General features: G+C 49.5%; 1 protein-coding gene across 3 annotated transcripts in view; it reads left to right on the top strand.

The window, feature by feature from the left end:
* The first annotated feature begins 16,306 nt into the window (after window positions 1-16,306).
* SYT6 (synaptotagmin 6) overlaps window positions 16,307-23,677 on the top strand; it is a 37,502-nt gene continuing 30,131 nt past the window's right edge. The window contains exons 1-2 of one of the 3 annotated variants that reach the window (XM_079326978.1): window positions 16,307-16,465; window positions 16,616-16,898. In XM_079326978.1, coding sequence (XP_079183104.1) covers window positions 16,745-16,898 — 154 coding nt within the window. In that variant the 5' untranslated portion in view covers window positions 16,307-16,465; window positions 16,616-16,744. Of the gene's footprint in view, window positions 16,489-16,615; window positions 16,899-23,677 lie in introns of all 3 variants that reach the window. The other 2 variants (XM_079326977.1, XM_079326976.1) reach the window with 2 other exon arrangements.

Raw genomic sequence — 23,677 nt, forward strand, 5'->3', positions numbered from 1 at the left:
GGGATGGGGCACAGGGGATCCCAGATGGGGCACAGGTGGAATTCAGGGGGATCTCAGGTGAAGCTCAGGGGAATCCCAGCCGAGTTTAGGGGATCCCAGATGAGGCACAAGGGATCCCAGCAGAGTTTAGGGGATCTCAGCAGAGTTTAGGTGATCCCAGATGGGGCACAGGTGGAGCTCAGGGGGATCCCAGCAGAGTTTAGGGGATCTCAGCAGAGTTTAGGGGATCCCAGCAGAGTTTAGGGGATCCCAGCAGAGTTTAGGGGATCTCAGCAGAGTTTAGGGGATCTCAGCAGAGTTTAGAGGATCCCAGATGAGGCACAGGTGGAGCTCACCCCAAACCCTCCAGGGCTGCTCGTGGCCCCCAGCTGCTGCAGGAACAGACCCAGACCCCGGAACAGCTCCCAGTTTTGGGTTTTGTCCCTGTTTTGGGACAGCTTTTCCTTTGAGGTGGCTTCTCCAGCTCATGCTCAGCATCTTCCCAGCAGGAGTTCAGCTGAGCTGGACCTTGCTGAGCCCCAGTTCCTCCTTGCACAAACCCCTCTGACCCTCCAGACCTGCCCCTCCCACCCACTCCCCAGTGAGCAGTAGGATTATGTGGAATTTGGAATGTGTGCAAGAAATCTCAAGTGTTCTTTTCCACAAATAACCAAAATATTCTCTTCTTTGCCTTTATTTTGGAGCTCCCAAAGCAGCAATTCAGTAATTGTTTTGAAAGCAGCAGAGTTCTATTTGAAATTATTTGAAAGGGTAAATAAACTCAGTTAATCCCTTCCCTGATCCTGTAGTCTGGGTGTTCATCACAAAATTGGGGTTTGCTCAGTGGAAACAAATTTTTGATGCCTCTCTGTTTATAACTCATTCAGGAGGAAATTTTGGGTTTGTGTGAATGAACCACTAATTCTCTGGGATCTTCTCTGGGTGTGCAGTGTGTATTTTACCTGGGGAATCAGAGCAGAGTTTACATCAGGAAATCCTGGAAAATTGTGATCCACGGGTGGCAGGAGGAATCTGGCACTTGGTGCAACTCTGCCCTCATTTAAAATACTCCCCAAAAAACTTTGTGTCTCCATTTTACCTGAGAATTTTTGTTGCCCCTGAAGTTTTCAGTTAAGCCAAAGAAGGAAAAGGCAATTTATTTTTGAAATAAAAGTACAAAGTGCCCAGTGTGAACTGCTCACTGACCTCAGCAGGTCCTGCCATGGAATTCTGAGTGGGAATTCAACACTTAAACAGGCTCAGAGCTTTTATTTAGCTGTGCCCTGGAATTAAGTGATCTAGAGCACAAAAAGTCAGAGTTATTATCCAAAACCCCAAAATTATCCAAAAAAGGGGCTTTGCCCAACTCCTCAAAGATAAATTCTCAGTTAAGTGTGGAGAGGTTGTTCCCATGTGTGGGATCTGACACTTCACTGTCCTGGATCAAACATTTCAGGCCACTGGAGAAGTCCTTAAAATGAGCCCAAAATTCTGTTTTATCACCTGGTTTTGGCTGACCTGGAAAAGTTAGATTATTGCAACTGTATTTTAAACCAAGTGTGTGGTGTACTGGGAATTGGCTTTTTCCAGTTGGCTTTTCCTTGTTTTTCTCACTCTCTTCCTTGGAAAAAAAGCAATAAAACTGCTTTGTCAGCTGCCTGTCAGCATGACAGGAATCCTTTCCTTTGGATAATGATTTTATAGGGAAGTTTGTATGCAAATCACAAGCCTAGCTGTTAAAAGCAAAGAGTGCAACAGCTCCTGACAATATAGAGTGTGGCATTTTATGTACAAAAAAAAAAAAATTGGAGAAAGTTCCATATTTTTTTAAGAAGTAGCTGTTTGAGCAAATAATGGAGGTACTTTTTTAAAATAAAAATGTAAATGCCACAGTTTACACAGATGGCACATATGGGCTGTGTCTATGGGTGTGGTGATTTATTTTGTCTTCTCAAAGTGTGTGTGCAGTAACTCTTCCATCTACTTTGGCTTATGGGGATCATTTTTTCTCATCTATCAGGATCAAATCAGCTTTCCAAAATTGCAGTTAATTGGGGAATCTTTATTCTAAGTGGACTGTGAAGTGTATGAAAAGCAGTTTGGGCTTTTTTCTGTTGAGTGAAATCACAGCTTGAAGCTGCTTGTCTTTAGAATTTATGGGATTTCTACAGAGGGAGGTGCTGGGATATTTTGGACTTTGGCAGGATTCAGCTCCCTGTGCTCAGCTGCAGGGGGTGGTTTAGAGCACCAGGACACATGTAAATAATCCTGTACAGATTTGTGCAGTGCAAAGCTTGTTTCACATGTAAACATTCTCCTGGAAGGGTTAAATCATTACATTCTTTGATTCTTCAATTATTTCCTGCTTCCAGTACTGGAACTGGCTCATTTTGCACATAATAAACTTGCCTCATCTTTTAATATGATTCTTCAAAAAAAAACCAAGTGCTGTTTCTGTGATATTGTATTATCTGAATCATCCTATTTAACTTTTTTTTTAAAGTTATTGTTTCTAATTGTTCTCTTCCTGTGTTTTTTTGCTGGTGTATAATTAAAAAACAAATTTTTCTTTCCCTGGTTATTTAATACTTTAGCTGCCTGTAAATATTTCTTGTTAAGTGCTCTGGAATGTGCTGTAGAAGTTGTATTAGCTCAGTTTAAAGTATTGTTTGAAACCCATTTTGGTTGGTTATTTCTATTAAATTAGAAAAATCATTCTTTCAATTTGAGTTTCTTTCTTGCACATCATCAGATCTGGATCCACACCTGGCAGCTCCTGCAGGGTGGAAATAGGGGGAAACTTGGGCTGCAGGAGCCCAGGTGAGGCTGCAGAAAATGATTTGTCACATTTATTTACACCTGGGCATGACACTCAGGGGTCTGAGGTCTCTGCACCTTTTACCTGCAGTGGGAAATCTGCACACCTGGAATTCTCTGTGTTCCCTCACCTGCAGTTTGGTGGATGTGCCCTGAGCTGCTTCCCACCACTGGGAAATCCCATTTTTTGGGTGGAGCAGGGTCCTGCTTTTCCTGCTGGAGCCAAAGGCTGAGCTGAGCTTTGCATTTTATCTGGAATTCCCAAGGAATGATTGCAGCTCCTGAAGAGCCCCAGCTCACACCTGCAGGGAGGAAGGGGGGGTGAGTTTGCTCCTCAGCTGAAATTCCCTTGGAATAATTTCTCCAAACCCAGGGGAAGGCTCTGATCCAGGCAGCTCTGTCACATACCAGTAGCTCCCTTCAGGCTGTGGCTCATAACAAACTCCAATTTTCCTCTCACTGGTTGTTTATTCTTTCAGTGCCTGTGCTGGTTGGAGTGTCACAGGGGCTCCTTGGTGAGATCTGTGCTTTAGGAAAAGGTTCAGTTTTGCTGAAGCAAAGAACCCCTGCACTCAGTGCTGCCCTTGCTGGGCTCTGCTCCCTGCTGTTACAAATGAGAAACAAAAGTCTCCATATTCAGCAAAATTTGCTTTATTTTCTATAGACAGAGCAAAGCAGCACTGGGGGATGTGAGGAGTCACCACCCACCCCACACTCCACTGAACTTTGGTTTGCAGCTCCTCTTTATAGTCTGGTTTTCTTGTAGTAATTAATAATTGTTATTTTTTTGGTCATAATTTTGCCAAGTAAGCAGTGGTGGTCAAAAAACATCCGTGGGATCTCTGGGGACCTGAAATCTCTGGACAATTTGTCAAGTCTCCTAAATAACCATCTCATCTTGGTAGATAAAGAACAGCAGAAGTCAGGAAGTCTGGTCTTAGTGGATAGGCTGCAATTGATTACACAAAGGCAGGAAATCTGATTTTGCAAAATCTTTTAGGTCAAAAAAAGGAAAAGCCTTGTTCTGCAAACTGGTATTAGATACAACTTAGAAAACATTCATAATGGGGATTTAAAACAGAACGATTTAATCATATATTTTCCTGCCAGAGGGGTCTCAGAGGGGCTCTTGGTTCTGCTGGTTTGTTTTTGGTTGGTTTCTCTTTGCCAGGTGCTGCCTGGCTGTGTGCAGAGCACTCCCAGCTCCTCCAGCCCATCTGCTCCAGCTCTCTGGGTGGTTGGTGTTGGTCTTTGTGCCTGGGTTGGCATCTGGCATTTGCAGCTCCTCTGTTTGACTCCACTCAGGCTTGCTTAGATTTTCTTTCTTTTGATGCCCTGGGTTGAATTCTCCAGGTTTTAATTAATTCTCCTGGCTTGCTCCAGTGACACTGAGCTCTTCACCCCACAGTGCTGCAATTCACTTGCCAATTTTCATTTCAGCCCAGGGTGAAAAATCCCATCCCAAAATCCTACTAAGGGTTAGAAACTGCTGCTAAACTGTTCAACCCCTTGCTGCCATTGCAGAATTCACATCTTTTACAGAATCCCAGAATGGTTTGGGTTGCAAAGACTTTAAACTCACCCAGTTCCACCCCTGCCATGGCAGGGACACCTTCCACTGTCCCAGGTTGTTTCAATCCCCATCCAACCCAGTCTTGGGCACTTGCAGGGTGTGGAAATCTCTGCAGGCACAGATGGATTTGGAGTTATTGCTGTCTGAGATGAGTCTGGATCTTCTCCAGAGCACTGGCCTTCCCTCCCCCTGTTAATCTCCCTCCCCATGTGAGCTGTGGGTCAGTGCAGAGCCTGAACAGGCTCACAGGGGCTGAGCTGATGTTGAGACAATTGATAAAAGACTCATGTCTTTTATGTTAATCATAGAAGTATTGGAGTTTGTATAAATCAGAATACTTAGATGAGGCATGGACCTGACAGGGGGTTTGCCTTTGACTGCAGAATGAGGTGAAAATTCCAAATCTTGCTTCCTCTTGGAGTTTGTGTCTCCAGAAAATCCTAAATATAAATTCTTTATTTTCTCTATTTGCACTGAACCTTTTCAGAGGGAGGAGATGCTGCAACAACCAGTGCTGAGTTCAGGGTGAATTCTGCTTCCTGAATAAAGACAGATCCCACAAACTTGGGGTTTTCCAGCTTTCTGTGCTTTCTGGAACTGAACCCCCTGGAGAACACTGATTTGACCTGAGGCCTTGAAGAAGCTTCCAAATTTGAGTGATGGAGTTAAAATAACAGGTGTGAAGTGAAATAGAGGTGTGTGATTTCACACAGTGAAGGGTTTTAAACTTGAAGTTTTTATAGTATGGTAATAAGTATGGGATAAAATGGAAAATTTTGAGTATTTTTTTTTTAAATTTGCGTAGTGTCTTTTTCAGTGTTCTTCCTTTTTCTTCAGAACTTTCAAGTTGTAGTTTCTGGTTGGTCAGCCAGTGTCACATTGAGGGTCATGGGAATTTAGTTATTTGGTTAAAAAGAGGAATAATATAAGTATTAATTCTCTATTGGACTGTGGAGCTTTAAGAGACCTTGTAGCAGCTGGATCTGTTTCCATTTTCCTCATTTCTAACAAGTGGCTGGAAGTGCTACTGAGCACCCTGAACTTTTTGATAAAATTAATAAACAACCAAGCCCAAACACGAGAAAATCAGTTTCCTTTGTCTATTTTCTAATCTTGGCTCAGAGTAAAGGCAGAAGAAACTGAGACAAACCATTAATTAAGTGGTGCAAAGTCCCAGCACTGCTACAAGGCTGGGCTCTAATCAGCTCAGGAGCACAGGGGAGTTCCAAGATGGGAAGTGAGGAGAGCTCAGGATAACCAAGGCAAGAACCACGGTGTGTCAAATCCATGGAAATCCAGGATTAATTGCTCTTCCCTTCAAATTTCCTGCAGCATGCTCAGCAGATGGTGCTGTTCACACAGCTCTGCACGGGCTCCAGGGCAGCTGCAGCTTTTCTGGGGGAGAAACTCTGGGGTTTGGGTTCTGCAGGTGGGAGGGAGCTGCTGGGGACTCACCTGTGAACCCCAGAGATGCCCCAGCCCTGCAGGGCAGCCCAGGAATGGCTGGGAAGGAGCTTTGGGAAAAGGGATTTACCCAGAGTGAGGTGCTGTGCTCTGCTCCACCTGCAGCTGCTGGAGCTGGAGAGGGATGTGCTCACCTGGAGCTGGAGAGGGATGTGCTCACCTGGAGCTGGAGAGGGATGTGCTCACCTGAGCTGTCCCCTCCTGGCTGCAGCACAGGGCACAGGGGCTGCTGGAGCTCTGTGCAGTCACCAGCTCTGTCTCCTTTCTCTGGTGGATGTAAATGAACCATTCACAGTGAAAAACCTCCTGTGGGAATGTCAGCAGGTAGTGCCAAAAAGCAGAATCACAGAACCTCAGAATCACAGAATATCCTGAGCAGGAAAAGACCTACCAGGATCATCCAGTCCAGCTCTTACCCCTGCACAGACCCCAGATCCCACCCTGGGCATCCCTAGAGCACCGTCCAAACTCTCCTCATCCCATCCCATTATCCCATCCCATTATCCCATCCCATTATCCCATCCCATCCCATCAATCCCTCACTCTCCAGGCTGAGCACACCAAGGAACTGCTCATTGAAATCTCCTGTGCTCTCACTGGAGCCAGGCATGCAGTGCAGCTCTGGGAGCTCTGCACTGCTGAGACCTGTCCAGGAAGGAGATGCTCCTCAGCCACTTTCTGTCTGTCCCAGTTCTGGTTTGGGGCTCTCCCCATGAGCAGAGCAGGTACCAGGGCAGTCCCTGCTGCTGCCCAGCTTTGCTCTGAGCCCTGCTGCAGGCAGGAGCCTGGACCTGCTGCTCCTGCCCTTGAGTGTCCCTGGTGCTGAGCAGGGTGAGGCCAGGGGAGGTCTCAGCCTGCCAGGGGTCTCAGCCCTGGAATTTTGGGTCAAATCAGGCCCTGCAATGGATGTTGGTGTGTTGATCCTGCTTGGGGCTGGGGAGCTGAGTGTGAATAAGAGCTGTGGGGTGGGCTGGGCATCCCTGTGCCCAGCTCCTGTCCTGCTGCCCTGAACAGAAAGGAAGGGTAGAAGCACCTGGGATGAATTAAGGAACAGCCAGAGCCAAAATTGGGAATTTCGAGACATTTGGCTTCTCCTTCTTTACTCACTGTGGGTACCTGTGTGGGCTCTGCTGCCTGTTCCTGCCTTTACCAGCCTCGTGCCACTCTCTGCCCTCTGGAAAACCTGATTAATCAGCATTCAATCCCCTGCTGTGCTGTCTGGGAGTTCTCTGTCCTGTTAGGTGCTCAGAGCTCAGGCTGGGCTTTGTTAACTCCTTAATTTCCCTGTTCCCTTTCCCAGCAGATCTGGTGCCTGGTGTGTGCTGCTGGTTCAGGGGGTGACTGTGGACATGCCAAACCAGTTTAATCTTCTGCCCTGTTATAATCAGCCTAATTCTCCTCCAGATACAGACCCAGGCTCCTTCTAGTGGCTGAGCAGAACATCAATGTGCCTGCCCATCTTATTTGCTGCTGGCTGTTGAAAACTAAATTCTGTGGGGAGTAATTCAGTTACACTGGTGGGTCTGGAGATTCTGTCCTGCTCTGTGGCTCCGAGGGTCTCTCTCCTTCTTGCCTTTCCTGGGTGATGGGCACAGCAAGTGGCTTCACAGGAAGGATTTCTGGGTGCAGAATCATGGCTGAAATGCAATTTATTGGGGCCAGATTTGTAAGATGAGAGAGCTTCATCCAAATCAAGACCTGTACCCTCAGTTACCTGATGAGTTACTCAGTCCTTTTGACCAAAAATGTTCTTTCCTGCTTGTTCCCAAGTTCTCCTCTGAATCACAGAGTGGTTTGGGTTGAAGGGACCTTGAAGTCCATCCCTCTGCAGCCCTGCCCTGGTGCTGTGTTGCATTTTGGGCCATAGGAAAGTGGCAAAAAGGATAATGCAACAGAGCTCCTCATGTAATGGAGAAGCAAAAGAGAGAGAGCTTTATTTAAAGAATCTCTACACTTTATATAGGATAGTACATGAAAAACAAAATAGAAAAGACTCATTGGTCCAAGAAGAAAACACCTCTTTGAAAAGATGCTTTCTGCAAAATATCATGAGAACTCACACATCTCTCACACACCCTGTGGGTGTTTAATCATTGTTATAATTTCTTATCCTTGTGCAGCCTAAGGAACCCAAGGCTGCTTTCCCTGGTCCCAGCAGTATCCCACACCAGTGCTGGGACACGTCTGGCTGTCACCTCAGCAGATGAACTCAGCAAACAACTCTGTGCCAAAGCCAACAGCAGGGTGTCCTCCTCTCCTGCCATTTAGAGCCTTGGGAAATAATGTTATCAGTAAGTAAAGATACTCCAACAACAACATAAAAATCACAGTGAACTCTTCTGGTCCTGAAATCTGATGCTGGCAGGGGCAGCCAACACCCCACAAAGAGCCCCAGACCCCACAAAGAGCCCCAAACCACAGTCCCCAGGGTGAGTCCAGACTGGAACCTCTGTGTTTGGTAAACAGCTTGTGAATTTGTTCCTGGCAGTGCTCAAGGCCAGGCTGGACAGGGTTTGGAGCACTGGGACTGTCCCTGCCCATGGCAGGGGTGGCAGCTGGGGCAGCTTTAGGGGCCCTTCCCCCCAAACCATCCCATGGCTGTGGGTTCTCCTGCTCTGCCCATGGGCAGCTGGCAAGGACAGCTTTATTCCAGACTCTCTTCTGGGGGATATGGAGCTCTGGAGAGGAAGAAGCAGCAGAACCAAAGCTGGGAGAGGCTCATGTGCTCAGCAGAACCCAGTTACTGCTTCAGAAGGGCCCTTGGGGACATGATTGCCAGCACATCTGTCATTTAGGATTCTGTCTGTTGTCACCTGTGGAAGGAGATTATTAAGTAGTGAAGTGATTGACAAGAGCTGTCTCTTTTTTCTTGTTATTAATAGGAGTATTGCAAATGCTCTGGGCTCCCAGGGGAGCTCCCTGCAGAGGATGCTGAGGGTGAGCTGGATGTGCAAACAGCTCCTCCATGCACAACCACAGGTCTCCAACCAGGAAAAAACACCTGGATTGTTGGCTGTGGGTCTAGTGAAAGAGTTTGGGATGCTTGGAGGGGATGAGCTGGAATAGCTGTGACCCACACCACATTCCCAGGGGCTGGAAGGTGTCTGGGGGAGCAGGAGATATGGGATGAGGAGACTTGGCCAAAAATTTGGCACCTTTTGGGTGCTGGGTGGGAAGCAGCAGCCCAGGAAAAACAGTTCCCGCACATCCATGCTGCTCTCTGGAGGCTGATGGAGCAGGTTAATCAAGGAGCTCTCAGGTTTCTTTTCACATGTTAATATTCTCCTGAAATAAAAACATTACAGCGTTTTCTCTCCGAGGCACAATTGTGCACCAGAGGTTTTGTTTTCCCTGTTATAAAATACTGCTATTTTTATTACTTGTATTTCCACTGGGAGAGATAAAAATAACCAGAATACAGCAAATACTTTGTTAGCACACTGGGGGGAAAAAACCACCAGTTTATAACTCCTATTTCCCATTACAGAAGCAACTTAGAGTGGCTCTTCCAGAGGGTTGAGATTAAGGAGATCCTGCTTTGCTTTTTGGTCTCCATGAAAACACTCGTGGTTTAAAGGCTGGGTTAATTCCAAGGAATGTTGGGGCTTGGGACCCCCTGCCCTCCCTGCCAGGTGTCACTGAAGGTGGCTGCAGATGGATGTGTTCAATCTCTGCCTGTGCAGACACATGGAATTTATCCAGGGCCTTTCATCCAACCCCCTCTTCTTTCCTGGTGGAAATGGTGCTGAGATAAAGCTGTTTGCTGTCTGGACTGGGGGTGTTTCAAGTCTAAAGATCCCTCATTTCATGGCTGCTGGAGCTGGGGATCAATGGCCAAAGCCTTGTCCTGCTCTGGAAACCCTGAATGGCACCTGGAACCTGCTGGGATTAAATGTCAGAGGCTCCTCCTGCTTCCCTGAGCTGCAGTAGCTGAGGAGGAGGTGAGAGCAAAGGCTTCCCAGGAATCTGTAGCACTTTATAACCAAGGACAAATTTTAATCTCTCTTCTGGGTTCTGACACTTTATTGGCCTTCAAAGAAAGTGCAGTCTTTTAAAAATGAATTATGCAGTGATACTGAGAGAGGTGTCCCTGGCACAGAAGGCTGAAATGAGACCCTAAAAAGAGCAGTTTTTCATCTGCTCTTAGGGAAAGAATCTGTTAATATTGATCATTAACATTTAGGCAAAGTCCAGCTTGAGCCTTGTGACAGCCCTGGACCAACAGGAGCCACCCTGACCTGGGGAGGTGGGATTAACTGTTTGAGCCAGGGTGAGGAACTGAGCTGGGTCTAATCCCAGCCTAATCCTCCTTCCAGGGATTTGCTGCCATAATCTTCCCGAAATTTATGTCCTAAATAAGCCCAGCGTGCCAGGCTGACAGAGGCTGACAGGATGCCAAGTCATGGAATCATAGAACACCCTGAGCAGGAAGGACCCACGGGGATCATCCAGTCCAACCCCTGGCCCCTGGCCTGGTTTGGAGGACAGGTGTCTGCCAATAAAGGCAGAAGCTTCTCTTTGAAATGGAGAATGTAAACCCCCTCCCTCCAAATTATTATAATTTGGAAATTAAGGGGCTCTCAGGAAAAGATATGGGAATTAGGAATAACAGTTCCTTACTAGGAGAATTAAAATAGAAATACAGTATTGCAAAGAACAATCCCAAACACTGTCAGAGTCAGAATCCAAGCTGACACCCGTCAGTCAGTCAGGGTGGTGGCAGCAGTCCCATTCAATGGTGGCTGCATCCTCCTGCAGTGGCAGATGTGGTTCAGCTGGAGCAGTGCTCCTGGAGAAGGTGCAGTTTACTCTGAAGGTGCAGGGATGATGTGGAAAGGTCTGGCTTTCCTCTGGAATCCAGTGGGAAAGGTGCTCTGGTGTTCCAAATCTCAGTTTTTATCTGGGTAGGAAAGGCTTGGCTCCTGCCCTGGCTGGAGCATCTCCCAGTGGGATGATGGAATTTTATCAGTCATGCACTGGGACTCACTGGCCATGAACAGGAGATATCTCCTGGAGGGAGGATGGGCTGTGGAAAGACAAAGATGATTGTCCCAGCTGGTTTAAAGATGGCCCATTAGCAAATAATGTGTGCCAGGAGATAAAGATCACTGCCACACCCAGTTTGTAACAATGGCCCATTAACAGGTGATACCTCCTGGATGAAGGGTGGGTCATGGGAAAGATAAAGATGATTGTCCCAGCTGGTTTAAAGATGGCCCATTAGCAGAGAATATGTGCCAGGAGATCAGGGTCACTGCCCCACCTGGCTGCAGCAGATGGGGACAGAACATACATTGCTGGGCACATCCTGTATTGCAACCCAAGACACCCCCAGAATCCCACCCTGTGCACCCCTAAGCACTGTCCAAACTTTCCTGGAGCTCTGGCACCTCGGGGCTGTGCCCATTCCCTTTGGAGCCTGGGCAGTGCCAGCACCCTCTGGGGGAAGAACCTCTCCCAAAATCCGACCTGACCCTCCCTAGGCCCAGCTCCAGCCCTTCCCTGGTCCTTGGGCAGTGCCTTAGCTAGGCCAGGCTCTCACTCCATCCATTTTATTGAGGTTGTGGCTCGTGTTAAAGGCAGCTGTGGAAGGTCAGAGCTCCCTGAGCTCTTTGGACAGTGGCTTTGAGCCCAGCTCAGATGATATCAGCAGCCATCTGATGCTGCTGGAGCAGAAATTACTTTTTGGAGCTTCCAGCTCTGCTCTGACTTTTCACCTTGAGGATATGCAAAGATCCCTGGTAAATAAAATGTATTTCATAAGTCTGAGCACCAGGAAAGAGCTTTTGGTGGCAGTCCTGCCTCTGGAGCTCTTCCTGCCTGGATGCACACAGCTCCAAAGCCCCTGGCTCTGGCTGCAGCTTTGTGTGCAGCACAGCCTATTCCAAGATGCCTCTTGGAATCAGAGCTTTTCAGGACACAGAGCCACATTTCCTTGCCCTGAATCACACAAAGCCAGCCCTGCACAGAATGCCTGGCTGGCACTGCAGGACAGGAGCTGGCAGCAGGGACTGCCACCCCCTGCCACCGTGGCCTTTGGGCTGAGCAGTTTCCTCCCAGGCTGTGCCCAGGAGGGAAATGTGTTATTTATCTCTAAACTCCTCATCTCATAGTGTGCTCCTGGCACAGCCCAGGGATTTTCATTTTAGAATAAAAATGTCCTTCCTTCCTTCCTTCCTTCCTTCCTTCCTTCCTTCCTTCCTTCCTTCCTTCCTTCCTTCCTTCCTTCCTTCCTTCCTTCCTTCCTTCCTTCCTTCCTTCCTTCCTTCCTTCCTTCCTTCCTTCCTTCCTTCCTTCCTTCCTTCCTTCCTTCCTTCCTTCCTTCCTTCCTTCCTTCCTCCTTCCTTCCTTCCTTCCTTCCTTCCTTCCTTCCTTCCTTCCTTCCTTCCCTTCCTTCCTTCCTTCCTTACCTTCCTTCCTTCCTTCCTTCCTCCTTCCTTCCTTCCTTCCTTCCTTCCTTCCTTCCTTCCTTCCTTCCTTCCTTCCTTCCTTCCTTCCTTCTTCCTTCCTTCCTTCCTTCCTTCCTTCCTTCCTTCCTTCCTTCCTTCCTTCCTTCCTTCCTTCCTTCCTTCCTTCCTTCCTTCCTCTCTCTTTTTTCCCTCTCTTTTTCCTTCCTCTTTTCCTCCCTTTCTCCCTTCCTGGATATCCAAGGAGTGGAGTGTTTATAATCAAATAACTCCTTCCAAGCCCCAAGTTTCCACAGGGAGCAAACAGCCAGGAGAGACACGAGGAGGGAACCAGCATCTCCTTTGTATTTCTGCTGTTGCTCTGTGCAGCAGATTGGATCCTTAGCACAAAATAATTGATTTTTAAACTAATTGTGTTGGACTTCAACTAATTCTACCTCCATAGGATAAGGTGCTCTCCCCCTCTGTGCAGGTGAGGGGCACACCCCTCCTCTGAGCAGGCAAGAATGAGGTGAAAATTTTGGATTTTCACACAGCTACAGCCACCCTGGAGAAGTGTGAGCAGGGGCACAGCAATGCACGGGGTGTTTATACACAGATGACTCGGTGCTGCTGCCAAAGGATCCAGATCCACGTCATTTTTCCTGGCAAGAAGCTCTGGATCCTTTGTGAGCTGTTTCCAATTATTATATTAACTGGGAAAGTAAACAATGCCATGCTATTAGATAGAGCTGGCATGAATAAATGCTGCTGCTCTCTCTCCAGACTTGATTATTATTAAGAAATAAAAATATCAGCTTCAAATAGAGCCTAATGCGGATTAAATGAACAGCATGTTCTGTCTCAGCTGGACAAATATATCTGTAATTCCTACTTTGTAGCACACATTCATGGAATCATGGAATGGTTTGGGCTGGAAGGGATCTTAGAGTTCATTCCCCAGGGATATCTCCCCTTGGCCCAGGTTGCTCCAGCCCCAAAATAAATCCCCCCCAGTGGATATGTCTGGAGCACACCACCCTCATTAATCCAATTGCAGCATGCTATGAAACCTCCCAGTCCCTCAAATGTTTGTGCAATGCTGTCTCTGGTGCTTGGCTTCTGCTTTACTGCAGGGAAAATGATCCTCTTTTGTCTCTCTCACATTTTAGGAATTTTCCCACTCCCTGCCTTGCTCACTGAGCAGCCTGGAGCTGCCACAAGCTGCAGTTTCCCTTCTTCCCTTGCAGTTTTCATTCATTTTGTGCTCTTGTCCACAGGGGTTATTTCAGAGGTAATTCAAGAGCTGCTGTGTTGCCTGTAACTCATTTCTTTGTTGAGTCTGTTCAGCCACTTTCCCCAAAGTTTACCCCACTCCCAGCCCTTCTGGGGAAGCTGCTGCTGTGTTTAACTGTGGCTCTGCCCCTCCAAGTGTGACACCAGGAGCAGGGAGGAGATAAATGCAGCCCAGTGAGGGACCCACACTTCCCTGAGTGCCAAGGGAACTTCTCTGCAGCTGCAGGGAAAAGCTCTGCCAGACCCAGGAAACCCAGAATTCCAGGTTGGATGTGGATGAGCCAACAGCCCTGAGCCCCTGCAGAGAACAGCAGCTGCCTGGGCTTTGGGGAATCCTCTCCTTGTGCTGGGAGGTGCAAACACAACTCAGGGAACAGCTGGAAAAGGGAGTTTGGCCAGCCCAGGATTTGTGCTGGGTCTGGGGATGGGATCTGACACCTCCAGGGCTGCTCCATGGGGCAAAGTGGGAGCTTCTCATCAGGACATGAGAGGGAAAATCTCTATCCCAACAGCTCTGTGTGCATGGATGGGGGAGAGGAGAATTGGCAACCAGAGCTCCTGCTTGGGAAAAGCAGAGTTTGGATTTTCAGCTCCACCTGGCTCTTTCCCAGCCTTCTCTGCTGGGCAATAAAGAGTGTGTGTGACATAAATTCAAAGGTACAAGGTGTTAAAAAAATCTGGGTTTCTTTTGTTCTGAAGAAATATTTGTTGAGTATGAATGCATACTATTGTTATGGATTCATTTCTGTTACTGGTATCCAGCAAGCCTGGAATCCTCTGATATGTAAATCAAGGTGAATATTTGACCCAAGGTGACTTTAAATTTAAAAGTAAAAGTTCTTGGTATTACCTTTGTAATAAAATTAGCCTTTTTCCCCCCAAATAATTGAATTTTATTATTGATTTCTGTGTTACAAGCTCTCAATTGGGCATTAACCTTTTTCAAAGAGTTTAGCTGGGGCGGTTTTTTTTGTCTGTTGAAATCTCTTTAAGACAAATTCAAATTTCTAATGCAAGACTTGACTGATATGTTCCAGGAGCTCCTCTCTTGGTGCCAGTTGTGGTGGCTCAGGCAGAAACTGTTGCTGTGCTGGAGACATGACGTGATGCCTGGGGCTCATTGCATCCCCTTGGGTACAAATCCTTGGGTTTTGGGACTCTGGGACAAGAATGCCCCAGGGCAGGCAGTGAAAGGAGGAGCAGAGAAGAGGAGCTGCTCCCTCCCCAGCCAAGTAGATTTGTATGGACCCAAATTTCAGGTTTGAGGCATAATTTGAGCCATGAGTTTCTTAAAAAATAAATGGGTGGGTGGGTTTTAAATTACATTAAATGTAGTGCAAACTCTACCTGAGCCTCATCTCTGGTGCTTTAGCTCCCAGAATCTGAATCTGTCCCCAGTGAACAGACCTCAGGGGCTGCTGTGCTGGTTTGCAGGTGACAGGTGACAAACAGGAGCAGCTCTCAGCATCCAGCTCTGCCTCAGCCTGTTTGCAGCAGCAGCTCAGGAGCACAGGCCAGGCTGGGGGTGTATAATTAAAAGGCTCTCTTTGTGACCAGTTACCAGGTTAATAAAAGGTTTCACTCACGTTGTCCTGGCAACAGAAGTTTTTGGGAGGAGCAGAGCTTGGCAGGGAAGTCATTGCCACGTGGGGACAGGAGGGATGTGCTGGTGATGTGTCCAAAACACCTTGGTCTGGCCAAGGAGGGACCAAAAGGGCCTTGATGAAGCTTTCCAGGGATGTTGGGCAATGGATTTGTGCTCCTCAGGTGCCACCAGACCCTGTGTGTGACACCAGCCCGAGAGCTGGAGGAATTACCCAGCCTGAGGATGGGGTTCTGTGCTGTCCTGGGCGCTGCTGTCACCCCTGGGATCCTGCTGCTGTGCCAGCTCCCAGTGCTCCAGCAGGTCATTAGCAGGGAGCACAAACAGATCTGAGCTCACCCTGCTGTGCTCTGGAGCTCAGGGACCTGTGCAGCCTCAGCCCTGGCTCTCCACAATGCTCATTAGGTTTGTACAAGCTGTGAGGAGTCATCCTGCTGTACATAATTTTAATTGCCTGCTCCACAATTGCCTGTCAAATATATGCTCTGTCTCGTGGCATGACCTGCCTGCTAAACTGCAACAGGAATAAAAAAATACTGCAGAAAGTAAAAGGGAAAAAATCTAATTATGAACTAGAATGGCATTCTCAATTTCTATTGCCATCTGCAGCCGGGTGTGTTAGGACCAGCACAAACAAATCAATAAAAGCTGCAGCTTTTCTTCTGCTGCCTTTGGCAGTTGTCTGTAGTTTGTGCAGTGTTGGTGGGAGCACTCTGGTTGCTCCTCTCTGGTGATGTGCTGCCCTCAGCCAGGAGCTTTCACCACTCATTCCATTTGCAAAACTCAAGGTTGGGACGTGAAACTCCTCTTTTGCTGTGGGGCAAAAGAATCCAGCAACATGAGTCCTCTTCCAAGCGGCAAGAAGGGGTGATTTATTGAAAAGCCATGGCATTTATATAAGGGAGATCACGAAAAACAAAGTAGAAAAGACTCATTGGTCAAAGAAGGCAACACCTCTTTGAAAACATGCTTTCTGCAAAATATCACAAGACACTCACACGGCTCTGTGGTCAACACCAGGTGTCCATCTGTGTTTTCTTACTACCTTCCCTCGTTTTCTCTCTGAGAAAGATTTCCAGGAAAGTTAACAACCTGGGAAAAAACCAGCACTCCTCACCTGGAGAGAGGGCGGCAGCGAAGGGGTTAAAGGGAACGGTCTGGGCTGCAGCTTTAATGCGTGTCTCGTGCGGAGGGCACCGAAGTGAGTTTGTAGGAGGTTCTTTGAGCGGAGCAGCCTTGGCAGGAGCAGAGCGGTGATCTCAGAGCGATGCGGGAGCGCCGGGGGCTGCGGGCTCCGCTGCCGGGGCAGCCCCGCGGGTCGCGGCCCCTCCGCGGGCTGGGGCTGCCGTGAGCCCCCAGCCCAGGCTGCCGTGAGCCCCCCGCCCAGGCTGCCGTGAACCCCCGCCCAGGCTGCCGTGAGCCCCAGCCCAGGCTGCCGTGAGCCCCAGCCCAGGCTGCCGTGAGCCCCAGCCCAGGCTGCCGTGACCCCCCGCCCAGGCTGCCATGAGCCCCCCGCCCAGGCTGCCGTGAGCCCCCCGCCCAGGCTGCCATGAGCCCCCAGCCCAGCCCAGGATCCCGGCTGGAGTTTCCTGCAGAGCGGAGCCAGCGCAGGATGCGGAGTGGGCGATGAGCGCTCCCGGCGAGGACGGCCGCTGTCGCAGGGCCATCAGCATCCTCAGCGAGCTGTGCCAGAAGAAAATCCTGCCCAGCTTGGACCTGGACACCTGCAGGGAATTCCTCCTGCTGCCTTCTGACCGGAGCCTGATTATCTCCGAGCCAGGTACTGCCGCTGCTCCCGGCTGCTGGAGGGTGCTCGTGGAAGGCAGGAGGGGCATCCATCCCCTACACGGGGAGGAAAATGTTCGGGAGCCGGTGCTGGACCCAGGGCTGGGTGCTGGCATCCCTCTGGGAGGGTTCCTTCCCTTTCCACATGTTCCACGGTGAAGTTTTGGCTCACCTGTTGATGTGGGATGGGATGGCTGCAAGGGGGACAGCCAGATGTTCCAGGCTGCTTCACAAGGTAAAGTTCCTGTGAAAGTTCTTTTTTTTTTTTTCAAAAACACAGACTCCTGTCCTGCATGAAACAAAACCAAACCCACAAAAAGTAGTAAAGAGCTTACTTAAGTCACTGGGATGGCAGGAACTGATTGGTGCTATCCCTGTTTGAAAAGTGGAGGGACCCCTGTGGATTGCATGGATTTCTGTTCACCACTAAGGGATCCTGATGTACTTTCATGTGTGTGTTCTACTTTCCCTAAGAAGTTGTTCCTGGTCAGGTTGTAGAGCTGGGGAGGGACTCTGGTGCGTCAGGGATGAGTCAGGAGCAGAAATTCTGCTCCAGGAGCAAAGGGGCAGCTCTGTGTGCAAAGTGATGAATTTTCCCTACACCTGTTCTCACAGCTGCTCCACAGAGATTCCTGCTGTCCCTTCAGAAAACATTGCCTGAGGAATTGGAACCCCAGGCTCGTGTGCTGAGGAGCAGAATCCCAAATCTCACAGCTTTTAGAAGTGTTGGTAACCTGCTAAAAGTTGTGTATTCCAACATTTTCATAGAAGGGTCTTTCTAAGGTTCCTGTAGGCAATAGTTCATCAACCCAATGGATTTCACACCATTTCTTACAGCATGAATTTTCCCAAACTTTCCTTCTCTGCTGAGCACACTGTGCAGCACAGCTGCCCATCAATCCCTGCCCAAGGCTTTCTGTGTCAGCTTTGCTCCCTTTCTGCTGCCCCTCTCTGCCAGGACCCCGTGTTGGGGTGCAGCTGGCACCCCCAGGCACAGCCCACCAGGGCTCTGGGCTTGCACTGGTGCTTCCAGCACTGCTTTGCTGCTTCCTCCAGGCAAACCCCTTCCTTCCACATCCCACTTCACCTGTAACTTCATTCTCTTCTTAAAATTAGTTTGTTTTATACCTGCCTGTTCTGTAGGCCTCTTACCATGACTGGTTGTGTCCTTACACATCACATCCCATGCAGCAGTTTTCTCTATTGCAAATACAGCAAACAGCCTGCAAACTTATTGCATCCACTTGGAATTCTTTACCTTGCACCAAAATTAACATTTTCCCGACTCTGCAGCAGAAATAATCTGCACTGCTCTTGTTCTGTCCACCCTGGCATGACTTGTTTGTGCAGCCTGTCCAGGAGCTGGTGTGCAGGAGGGATCACACCATCCTCATCAGCCTTTAGCACAGTGTCTGTGTGCTCTGAGCTGTGGGTGAGTCCCAGCCCCAGGGCTGGCTGCACCAACAGCCAGGGCTGCTGTCTCTGCTCTGCATGGCTGGGCCCATTTCTGTGTCTAGACAGCACTGAGGACACAGTTTGGGCCTGACATGTACAAATATTTCCCAGTTACTGGCTGTAAAGCTGCTCCAGCAAGGGGGAAAAATCTGTTTGCATCAACTGTTAACTAACACAGAGAGGGACAATGCCTCCCCATCAGTGTCTGATGTTTATCTAATTACCTGCACTGATGCTTTGTCCATTTTAGCCTGAACCTCACGTGGAGCAGATTTGCCCTGGGCTGCCTGCTGTGGCCAGGCCAGCCTCAGGAAGGCAGGCAGGGGAAGGTGGGGCTGTGTGAAGGTGAGCAGATGGCAGCAGGCAGGGGCTGTGTCAGGAGCAGGGCAGAGCAGCCCTGGCTCCTGCTGGAGTGTCCCTGTGCAGGCAGCACAGCCCCAGCAGCCAAATGCCAAACTTGCTGGAGTCAAACTGGCCTTATTTGTCATCTTCATGTGGAGTCTCCGGCTTCCCAGGCAGTTTGTTGCCTCCTGGATAAATCTATTAGCTACTGGCTGGGTCAGCTTGGCTTGAGGAGTGTCCTGCTGAAGCTCAGGTTGAAGGAAGCACTGCCAAAGCTGGAGCCAGGCTGCTCCTGCACAGCTCAGCCCAGGGGCAGTTTGGTCTTTTCTGCTGTTTCATGTGTGGATGAGGAGCAGCATCCTCAGGGAATGTGTGGAGCCAGGTATCACCAGCCTTGAACTGCATCCAGGAGTGGAAAAAACCCGTGAATATAAAAATACTACTAAATAGTTTATGTAAGAGTAAGTTTTTGTGCTGTGATTCAATTCTTTTTAAACCATTCTGGACTGAGTGGGTAAAAGGGCTGCTGTGGATGGAGTGGATGCACCTCTGCTCCCTGGTTATGTAAGAGCTGAATGTGCTCTCAGAGCAGCTGAGCTGCAGCGTTCCTCTCGAGTACACCCAGCAAAGGAGGATTGCAGGCTGCTGCCTGCAGCCAAACCCAGCAGAAAAAGGAGTTTGGCTGGGGAAGGTTTTGGTGCTGCTGCATCAGGGGGGCTGTGAGGGGGAGCTGTGCCTGCAGTTGGGCCCGTGGTGGTGCCAGGAATAGAGCTGATCTCCTGGCTGGGGATGGAGCGAGGATGCTGCAGCATCCTTTGTTGTGCCTGGCTCCTCTCCCCCAGAGCTCCCTCCATCTGATCACTCTTCCCAGCCAGGCCTCAGCTGCCCTGCAGGGATGCTGTGGGGACAGCACTCAGCACAGGGGATGGCCCCTGAGAGGATGGACTCGTCCCTTCTGTGCCCTGCAGGGGCAGGGAGGGCTCTTGGGTGAGAGGGTTTGTGGTGAGCTGTACTGAAGCCCTTGGCTGTGGAGCAGGGGAGCCAGGGCCCCACAGGACCGTGGGGACAATGATCTGTCCCCTCTTCCCATCCCCTCTGCCCGTGGGAGAGGAGCTCCCAGGCTCTGGGGTTTTTGGGAAGCAGGGTGCTGGAGTGCTGCAGTGTCCTGGTGGTCCCAGCCAGCTCAGCATGTTCAGTGCTCCTGTGGCTCCCCAGAGCTGCTCTGAGCTCTGGTCCTGCTCCCTCTGGGCTCACAGAGCCTGGGTGGGAAAGGGGCTGCCAGCCCACCCCAGGAGATTGTGTGGGGAAAAGGGGAAGCTTGAAATAATCCTGCAGAGCTGAGTGTCACTAAAGAAAGTAGGTTTTGATGGGATATTGGGAAGGAATTGTTCCCTGGGAGGGTGGGCAGGCCCTGGCACAGAGAAGCTGTGGCTGCCCCTGGATCTGTGGAAGTCTCCAAGGCCAGGCTGGATGGGGCTGGGAGCAGCCTGGGACAGTGGAAGGTGTCCCAGCCATGGCAGGAGTGGAACTGGATCATCTTCAAGCTCCTTCCCACCCAAACCACTCTGGGGTTTCATGATTCTGTGTCTGGAGCCAATGTCTCATGATCTTTATTCAAAGGATGGTGCCTGAGTACAGGAAGGAATTTAACCTGTGATCGAAGCACATCCAGGAGAAAACCTCTGGGCTTGATTTCTACCTTCAGCACTTCTGTGCTGTGACTCTCTTTAAACAGCCCAAGTTGTTTTTTCTTGCCTTAGTGATCCATTTGTCTGAAGCTCTGCTGCCGAGTGGAAGCAGGCAGGAGGCAGTGGGTGATGTGCAGAGGGGCTGCAGGCTGCCCCCTGTTCAGATCAGCAGGGTGAGAGCCCTCCTCAAACCTTCCCCATGCACTGATCCATCCCAGGAAAACACTCCTGTGCTCTCCTGCTGCAGAGAGAGCTGGAGTGAGAGGAGGGAGCAGGACAGCTGGGGAGGGAGGACACTGAGCCACAGACTCTTCTGATAATCCCCAGCACACGGTGTCAGCTCTGCCCTGTTCCAACCCCCAATAATTCAGAGCACATTTACTGCTCTGCCCCTTGTGTGAACTGCTCTTTTTGAAGGTCCTGGTGCAGGCAGTACAGCTTGTACAGCGCTGAACATCCTCCTGGCACTTAGCAAAGACTATTGAAATGTTAAACCAAGCACAGAAGTGTTCTTGCTGCGGGCAGAAAAAGGGGGGAATTTCTGGGCAGTAAAGGATTTTTCATCGCAGGAACTTTGGTGCTGAAAGATCATTTTTTTATTGAGAAATTGCTTCTGGAGTATTTTCTGGGAAAAAAAATGATCCCCTGATAGATTAGCTTGACTAATGGGAGAGCTGATGACACCCCCATTCATGGTTATGGGATGCTTTCAAGCACTACCTGTGAAATACAGGCATGTCTTGAATTTACTCACCAGGCGTAATAACACACTTTTCTGAATTGCCATTCAAGTGTATTTTAAGTCAATATAACAGTAAACATGCTCCAAGCCACCCGGGCAAAGCTAATATTAATCACTGAAGCTTGAGTTTCCAGAGGCCTGGCATGTGAGGAGCAGCTCCTTGGGGCAAATATCTTTTTTATCACAGAGTAATGCACTTGCAAAATGGATCTTGCCTTTCCTCCCAGGAAAGAGCCAGCCAGAGCTACGTGCAGCAGATTTGCTCTTTAGCCCAAGCAAACCAGGCTCAGATCCTGGAGGGATCAGGTTCAAACCTTGCTGCCAGAGGAAGCTTTGCACAACTGTATTGAAATAATGTTGGAACCGACCGAGTAAATCGAGGAAAAATCGGATTAAATCGCCCGTCTACAGCCATGTGTCTCTGCTGGCGTGTTGTGTGCGGATCCGCGGCTCCCCAGCTGCCTGTGGCTGCGCTCGGTGATGTCCTGGTCAATCAAAAGCCCCTCTGGAGCTGAGTGTGCGTGCTCGGGAGCCTCCCCGCATAGGCGCAGCCCGATCGCTGCCGCTGGGTCCATCCCCGAGGCAGAGCAGGGGGGCTGCTGCTGTCGGCAGCTCCGTGCGGAGCCCGAGCTGCCGGGCTGCAGCTGCAGCAGCCTGATGCACAGGCAGGAGCAGAGCAGCATCCCCAACTCCATAGAAACAGCAGCGGGAGCCGCTGATTGATGCCGGAGCAGCGACCGCGCCGCGGAGCCGCCGCCGCTCGGGTGAGTCCGCATCGCTGAAGTTACTTTAGTAATTCTTTGCTTTTTCTTTTCATGATACGAAGCGTATTTTGATAATTTTGCTGTGAATAATAAATTTGCTTTTAATGCCTTTGCTGTTGTAATATCTTCCCCGGCTCTCATCGCTCTGGGTGTTGCACTGAGACTCAGCTTTGAGCTGGTTCAGAGCAGGGCACAGCCCGGCTCCGACCTTCCCCGGGCTCTGTGGGATGGCTCCGGTCGGGGTTTGCTGTTTCTGCCTCTGCAGGTGTTTGTTTCTTGCCGTCCTGGCTATGCTGGAGTTGCTGCACTCGCTGTGTGCTCCTGGCAGCCACATCATCTCCCATGTGTGTGTTCATTGTGCAGGGATAAACCAGACCCACAACGGGGGCTCCTGCCTGAGCCAATTCTTTTATTTAACCATAGCCTCAGATTTTCATAAATCATAATATTTTCATATAATTTTCATAAATTTTCATGTAGAGATTTTCATTTTCACCCTACCCTTGATTTTCATAACTGTTTCTTCTCACTGCTCATTTACAGGTGCAACCAAATATTCTTTCTCAGGACCCCAGGTTTCCATCTCACCTTGGTCAGGCAGCTTTTCCTACCTTTAATATTTGCTGTTTTCCTTTCAAAGATGACAAAATGTATTTCCCCTTCCCATCTGCATGTTGGAAAATCAGGGATCTTGTCTGAGAGTGTTTCCATCCAGCGACTCCTCGACAGAGCGATCGCTCTGGCAGTTGTTGGGGAGAGATGCAATTAAGTCCCTCTGCCATGTAGTGTCTTTAATTATATTTGGACCTTGCAAAATGGCATCCTGGAGGGTCAGGGAGGGGATTTTTGGAGTGGTTGTCTATTAAATGTACATTTTCCCTGCCTAGGGGAAATAAGAAAGTTCTCCTGCGGGGAGCCCGGCACGGGGGAGCTGCAGCTGCTGGCTGAGGGTGTTTCTGTGTTTAGTTCAGTTTGTTGTGCTGTAGCAGGTTCATGTTTGACAACATCACAGCAAACTGTGCAGTGAAACCTGAAGGCAGCACGCCAGCAGCTCCCTTCACACCAGCCCTCTCCAAACCTTCCTTAAGGCACATGGCCCTGGACTGTTTGGAATAATAATTACCCAGGAATTCCACCCCCTGGTGTTGTGATAATCTGATTTTCTGTGCTAAGAAATGAACACAGTTGTGTGGCACCGTGTGAGCTGACACCTCCTCAGTTTCTCTCTCCAGATGCAGCACTTCTCCTCCTGGATGCTGGTGAGTGTTTACTCAGAGTTGTTTGATCCCAGCTCTGAATCTGGGCTCTGGTCAAAATGCTCATGCTGAAAGAATGGTGAGCTGCAGGGTATGGAGTGGTGGGAGCTGATGGAAAAGGGCATCTCAGAATCCATTGAATTGTGGGCACACTGCACTGCTGCACAGCAGTGCACTGGAGGGGTTAAAGATCCTGATTGCTCCAAGCTCATGGAAGCAGCAGCAGCAGCAGCAGCAGCTGATGGCAGGAGCAGAGCCAGGGGGAGGGAGCTCCCTCCTCTCTCAGGGCAGCTTGAACAAAGAAATGGTCTGTTCCAAACCTCTGTTCCAAACCTCTGTTCCAAACCTCTGCATTTCAATGAGTCCTCCCTGGCTGCTCCATCTGAGCCCAGCTTTGGATCTGCCAGGGCTGCTCTGCCCCTCATGTTGTGAGTGTGACAAGTTGAGAGGCACAGAGGGAGAGGGACTGGTGTGGGTTTGTGTGGCAGTTTTGGGTCCAGGTGGCTCCAGGCTGGGTCTCACCTGGC

This window comes from Erithacus rubecula (assembly GCF_903797595.1).
Source record: "Erithacus rubecula genome assembly, chromosome: 26".
NCBI lineage: Eukaryota > Metazoa > Chordata > Aves > Passeriformes > Muscicapidae > Erithacus > Erithacus rubecula.